This window comes from Procambarus clarkii, chromosome 82, assembly GCF_040958095.1.
Source record: "Procambarus clarkii isolate CNS0578487 chromosome 82, FALCON_Pclarkii_2.0, whole genome shotgun sequence".
Taxonomy (NCBI): domain Eukaryota; kingdom Metazoa; phylum Arthropoda; class Malacostraca; order Decapoda; family Cambaridae; genus Procambarus; species Procambarus clarkii.
The window spans coordinates 856,911-864,410 of record NC_091231.1 but is presented as its reverse complement, the minus strand read 5'-3'; the positions used below and the strand labels follow the sequence as shown (position 1 = coordinate 864,410).

General features: G+C 54.2%; 1 protein-coding gene across 23 annotated transcripts in view; it reads right to left on the bottom strand.

Moving 5' to 3' along the window:
• The window catches only part of CaMKII (Calcium/calmodulin-dependent protein kinase II), a 397,894-nt gene that overhangs the window by 207,804 nt on the left and 182,590 nt on the right, over positions 1–7,500 (bottom strand). For all 23 annotated transcript variants that reach the window (XM_069315749.1, XM_069315751.1, XM_069315750.1 and 20 more), the window contains exon 3: positions 6,066–6,125. In XM_069315749.1, coding sequence (XP_069171850.1) covers positions 6,066–6,125 — 60 coding nt within the window. The remainder of the gene's footprint in view (positions 1–6,065; positions 6,126–7,500) is intronic.

Genomic DNA, 7,500 nt, shown 5'->3' with positions numbered 1-7,500 from the left:
AGCGACCACCCCCCCCACCAGCGACCACCCACCACCAGCGACCACCCACCACTCCTCACCAGCGACCACCCTCACCAGCGACCACCCCCACCAGCGACCACCCACCACCAGCGACCACCCCCACCAGCGACCACCCCCCATCAGCGACCACCTCCCACCAGCGACCACCCCCCACCAGCGACCACACATCACCAGCGACCACCCTCACCAGCGACCATCCCCCCCCCCACCAGCGACCACCCACCACCAGCGACCACCCCCCACCATCGACCACCCCCCACCAGCGACCACCCCTACCAAGTTGGTGCTTGTTTACCACATACCAAACTATCTATAGCTGTTTTACTAATTTTATCCTTATTCCTTCTAGTAATATAAAAGGGAAGCTTGCCAGTAATACTGGTCTGTAGTTAAGGGCTTCCACATTGTCATCTTCCACTCGCTGGGAAACAATATATTTTCGAATTGAATTATTAAAAATAAGAGGTAGAGGTACACTGAGGGTCTGTGCAGCTTCTTTTAACACCAATGGTGAAACACTGCCTGGTCCAATACCTTCCATTTCATATAGTCATGCCAGTTGTAGCATTATTTCCTCAGCTGTTTGCTGAATATTGGTCAGTGTCTAGTCCTGGATTACCTGCTAGCAGTGATCTGGCTCAGTTGTGGATCACATGCCACCAACACTGCCACAGTTGTGGATCACATGCCACCAACACTGCCACAGTTGTGCATCACATGCCACCAACACTGCCACAGTTGTGGATCACATGCCACCAACACTGCCACAGTTGTGGATCACATGCCACCAACACTGCCACAGTTGTGGATCACATGCCACCAACACTGCCACAGTTGTGGATCACATGCCACCAACACTGCCACAGTTGTGGATCACATGCCACCAACACTGCCACAGTTGTGGATCACATGCCACCAACACTGCCACAGTTGTGGATCACATGCCACCAACACTGCCACAGTTGTGGATCACATGCCACCAACACTGCCACAGTTGTGGATCACATGCCACCAACACTGCCACAGTTGTGGATCACATGCCACCAACACTGCCACAGTTGTGGATCACATGCCACCAACACTGCCACAGTTGTGGATCACATGCCACCAACACTGCCACAGTTGTGGATCACATGCCACCAACACTGCCACAGTTGTGGATCACATGCCACCAACACTGCCACAGTTGTGGATCACACGCCACCAACACTGCCACAGTTGTGGATCACATGCCACCAACACTGCCACAGTTGTGGATCACACGCCACCAACACTGCCACAGTTGTGGATCACATGCCACCAACACTGCCACAGTTGTGGATCACACGCCACCAACACTGCCACAGTTGTTGCTCAGAAACATCCTTGTGGTGTCCTGTATGTTCTCCTCCTCCTTCCCATACACGTGTTGTACTTCACACATTGTGATCAACAATGGACTTGCTAGTTCCACCTTGCACTGTTCTACTTTCTTCAAATTCATACGAGAGTTCTCGTCTAATAACACTTTTAAGGAACTTATTTGATAACTCAAGATTCCGTTCAATACTGTCTTTATTTACTGCAACCTTAGCAAGGGCGTCAACTTTATCATGTTCCTGCAGGCCAATGTGAGAAGGAATCCACAACATTTTTATATTTACCCTCTTGCTAAGTATGCTTATATATCTATGTCTGGCTTCTGAGACAAGCACGTTATTACGTGGTTGTAAACTGTTTATTGCTGCCAAGTGTTCCCATCAGCTGTATATGGGCCGCAAACATTTATTTGCTAACCTAACCTAACCTAACCTAACCTAACCTAACCTAACCTAACCTAACCCGGACACGACTGATGCCATGTCCTGTGTGTACTCACCTAATTGTACTCACCTAATTGTGCTTGAGGGGGTTGAGCTTTGGCTCTTTGGTCCCGCCTCTCAACTGTCAATCAACTGGTGTACAGATTCCTGAGCCTACTGGGCTCTATCATATCTACATTTGAAACTGTGTATGGAGTCAGCCTCCACCACATCACTTCGTAGTGCATTCCATTTATTAACTACTCTGACACTGAACAAATTCCTTCTAACGTCTCTGTGGCTCATCTGGGTACTAAGTTTCCACCTGTGTCCCCTTGTTCGTGTCCCACCCGTGCTGAAGTTTGTCTTTGTCCACCCTGTCAATTCCCCTGAGAATTTTGTAGGTGGTTATCATGTCTCCCCTTACTCTTTTGTTTTCCAGGGATGTGAGGTTCAGCTCCTTTAGCCTTTCCTCGTAGCTCAATCCTGTGTGTGTGTGTGTGTGTGTGTGTGTGTGTGTGTGTGTGTGTGTGTGTGTGTGTGTGTGTGTGTGTGTGTGTGTGTGTGTGTGTGTGTGTGTGTGGTAGGTCACGGTGGCGTGGGTGGCAGGCGGGAGCCTTGTGGCAGCCCTACACACCCTACACACTCACCCACAACTCCACCACAACACCACCACAAGAACACCATAACACCACCACAACACCACCACACCACCATAACACCACCACACCACCACCACAACAACAACAGGTAAGTGTATACACACACGCTTGAGCGCTCGCTAGCCTCCTTCACCTGGTGCTAACTCTTGGTGCTTAACTCTTGGCCAGCGACGCTCTCATTACTTCCCCCCTCCCCTCGCTCTTCACTCTCCTCTCACCATCTTCCCCTCTCCCATTGATCACACACCTTCCATTATTCTCTCAACACTAAATTACTACCATATTTCCTCTTCCCCTCTCTGCCTGTCCTGCCCCACAACACCTGCCCAATCACCACCATCAGGGGTTCGAGCCCCGGCGAGGCGTGCCTGTACCCTCCCCCGCCTTGCCATCCTCGCCCCCCCCCCCATCCCTTGACAGGTGTGCTGTCCTGTGATGGCTGGCAGGCGGCGGTTGTGTGTAACAAGTTACCACAGTTGTATCTGCCAAGCCCGGCCTGGAGCCCAGGCTTTCGTCAGATGACGTGATCTAAAAGACTGTTGGTGGGAGCGGCCTGCAGGTCCCGTCTTACCCATTACCTCCGCCGCTTCCAGCAGGATCTTGTCCACCTGTCTACCCAACACCTCCACCTGTCTCCCTATAATACCTGTCCCATTTGGTGGGGGTGGGGGGGTTGTAGCACCCCCCCCCCCACATTTTGCACTTAGTCTATCTACTCTCCCTCTCCTCTATATCTTAAAATAATTTTATAATCTGTGAGCAGTGGGTGGACAGGTGGACAAGGGGAACCTTCCCTTCACCGCCACACATACATGTGGTGCACGTCACACACCTACACGTGGGGGCTCATCCACACACCTGCAGGTGGGGGGGGGCTCCTCCACACACACACACTGTAGCCAGGTGTGTGTGACACAGTAAGACACAGTAACCCCCACATAACCACGGCAACAGACCCCGTCTAAGCCTAACCTTGCCGCCACTGGGGCTGACACTGAGAGTCTAAGAGCTGCAGGAACATTATACATGACAGTGATGGCTGATGTAACTATAATGAAACTACTGGTAATTGCAGGTGTACAGATGCAGATGGTACCAACAGGTGTGTGGGTCTAGACATGGGCACAGCAGGTGTTTTACTGACAGTATTGTCAGGTGTGGGGTGAGAGGTGTGATGTTTGACTGGTGTGAAGACTCGTGCAAGTAACACATGTGGGCGACAGGTGTGGATAAAACAGGTGTACGTGCAATAGGTATTAACAGTTGTGGTTGCATATGCTATACTACAAATGTGTATGAGGCAGTTATTATATATGTGATATGCGCGTACAAGGTGAGGGGCCGCTGCAAGCAACAGCCTGGTGGACCAAGCTCTCACAAGTCTTACACGGGGAGTAGAAGAACTCCCAGAACCTCATCCAGGTACAATCCAGGTACCAGTTGAGGAAGAGTAGTGCCACCACACCTGTCCTCCACCACACCTGTCCTCCACTACACCTGTCCTCCACCACACCTGTCCTCCAACACCTGTCCACCACCACACCTGTCCACCACACCTGTCCTCCACCACACCTGTCCTCCACCAAACCTGTCCTCCACTACACCTGTCCTCCGCCTCACCTGTCCTCCATCACACATGCCCTCCACCACAACTGTCCTCCACTACACCTGTCCTCCACTACACCTGTCCTCCACCACACCTGTCCTCCACCACACCTGCCCTCCACCACACCTGCCCTCCACCACACCTGTCCTCCTCCACACCTGTCCTCCATCACACCTGCCCTCCACCACACCTGTCCTCCACAACACCTGTCCTCCACCACACCTGCCCTCCACCACACCTGCCCTCCACCACACCTGTCCTCCATCACACATGCCCTCCACCAAAACTGTCCTCCACTACACCTGTCCTCCACCACACCTGTCCTCCACCACACCTGCCCTCCACCACACCTGCCCTCCACCACACCTGTCCTCCTCCACACCTGCCCTCCACCACACCTGTCCTCCACTACCCCTGTCCTCCACCACACCTGCCCTCCACCACACCTGCCCTCCACCACACCTGTCCTCCACCACACCTCTCCTCCACTACACCTGTTCTCCACACCTGTCCTCCACCACACCTGCCCTCCACACCTGTCCTCCACTACACCTGTCCTCCACCACACCTGTCCTCCACTACACCTGTCCACCACACCTGCCCTCCACCACACCTGTCCTCCACCACACATGTCCTCCACCACACCTGTCCTCCACCACACCTGTCCTCCATCACACCTGCCCTCCACCACACCTGTCCTCCTCCACACCTGTCCTCCACCACACCTGTCCTCCACCACACCTGTCCTCCACCACACCTGTCCTCCTCCACACCTGCCCTCCACCACACCTGTCCTCCACCACACCTGCCCTCCACCACACCAGTCCTCCACTACACCTGTCCTCCTCCACACCTGTCCTCCACCACACCTGTCCTCCACCACACCTGCCCTCCACCACACCTGTCCTCCACCACACCTGTCCTCCACCACACCTGCCCTCCACCACACCTGTCCTCCTCCACACCTGCCCTCCACCACACCTGTCCTCCACTACACCTGTCCTCCACCACACCTGTCCTCCACCACACCTGCCCTTCACCACACCGCTCCTCCACCACACCTGCCCTCCACCACACCTGTCCTCCTCCACACCTGCCCTCCACCACACCTGTCCTCCATCACACCTGCCCTCCACCACACCTGTCCTCCACTACACCTGTCCTCCACCACACCTGTCCACCACACCTGCCCTCCACCACACCTGCCCTCCACCACACCTGTCCTCCACTACACCTGTCCTTCTCCACACCTGTCCTCCACCACACCTGTCCTCCACCACACCTGTCCTCCACTACACCTGTCCTTCTCCACACCTGTCCTCCACCACACCTGTCCTCCACCAAACCTGTCCTCCACCACACCTGTTCTCCACCACACCTGTCCTCCACCACACCTGTCCTCCACCACACCTGTCCTCCACCACACCTGTCCTCCACCAAACCTGTCCTCCACCACACCTGTCCTCCACCACACCTGTCCTCCTCCACACCTGCCCTCCACCACACCTGTCCTCCATCACACCTGCCCTCCACCACACCTGTCCTCCACTACACCTGTCCACCACACCTGTCCACCACACCTGCCCTCCACCACACCTGTCCTCCACTACACCTGTCCTCCTCCACACCTGTCCTCCACCACACCTGTCCTCCACCACACCTGCCCTCCACCACACCTGTCCTCCACTACACCTGTCCTCCTCCACACCTGCCCTCCACCACACCTGTCCTCCACCACACCTGTCCTCCACCACACCTGTCCTCCACCACACCTGTCCTCCTCCACACCTGTCCTCCACCACACCTGTCCTCCACCACACCTGTCCTCCACCACACCTGTCCTCCACTACACCTATCCTCCACCACACCTGTCCTCCACCAAACCTGTCCTCCACCAAACCTGTCCTCCACCAGACCTGTCCTCCACCACACCTGTCCTCCACCACACCTGTCCTCCACCACACCTGTCCTCCTCCACACCTGTCCTCCACTTACCTATATTTGGGTGCTGTAACTTTCTGCAAATTCTGGCCTCTCTCTCCAGCTTCTGGAAATCTGAAAAAATAAAGTAACATTAATTACCATTCATGACTATAAAAGTTATCGATTTATTACTATGTATACAGTATATGGTTGTGGCACAGTGTCATGTGGCACAGTGTCATGTGGCACAGTGTCATGTGGCACAGTGTCATGTGGCACAGTGTCATGTGGCACAGTGTCATGTGGCACAGTGTCGTGTGGCACAGTGTCGTGTGGCACAGTGTCATGTGGCACAGTGTCATGTGGCACAGTGTCATGTGGCACAGTGTCATGTGGCACAGTGTCGTGTGGCACAGTGTCATGTGGCACAGTGTCATGTGGCACAGTGTCATGTGGCACAGTGTCATGTGGCACAGTGTCGTGTGGCACAGTGTCGTGTGGCACAGTGTCATGTGGCACAGTGTCATGTGGCACAGTGTCATGTGGCACAGTGTCGTGTGGTACAGTGTCATGTGGCACAGTGTCATGTGGCACAGTGTCATGTGGCACAGTGTCGTGTGGCACAGTGTCATGTGGCACAGTGTCATGTGGCACAGTGTCGTGTGGCACAGTGTCGTGTGGCACAGTGTCGTGTGGCACAGTATCATGTGACACAGTGTCATGTGGCACAGTGTCATGTGGTACAGTGCCATGTGGCACAGTGTCATGTGGCACAGTGTCATGTGGTACAGTGTCATGCGGCACAGTGTCACGTGGCACAGTGTCACGTGGCAGAGTGTCATGTGGCACAGTGTCATGTGGCACAGTGTCATGTGGTACAGTGTCATGTGGTACAGTGTCATGTGGCACAGTGTCGTGCGGCACAGTGTCGTGTGGCACAGTGTCGTGTGGCACAGTATCATGTGACACAGTGTCATGTGGCACAGTGTCATGTGGTACAGTGTCATGTGGCACAGTGTCATGTGGCACATTTTCATGTGGTACAGTGTCATGTGGCACAGTGTCACGTGGCACAGTGTCACGTGGCAGAGTGTCATGTGGCACAGTGTCATGTGGCACAGTGTCATGTGGCACAGTGTCATGTGGTACAGTGTCATGTGGTACAGTGTCATGTGACAGTGTCATGTGGCACAGTGTAATGTGGCACAGTGTAATGTGGCACAGTGTCGTGTGGCAGTGTCATGTGGCACAGTGTCATGTGGCACAGTGTCATGTGGTACAGTGTCATGTGACACAGTGTCATGTGGCACAGTGTAATGTGGCACAGTGTAATGTGGCACAGTGTCATGTGGCACAGTGTCATGTGACACAGTGTCATGTGGCACAGTGTCATGTGGCACAGTGTCATGTGGCAGTGTCATGTGGCACAGTGTCGTGTGACACAGTGTCATGTGGCACAGTGTCATGTGGCACAGTGTCGTGTGGCACAGTGTCATGTGGCACAGTG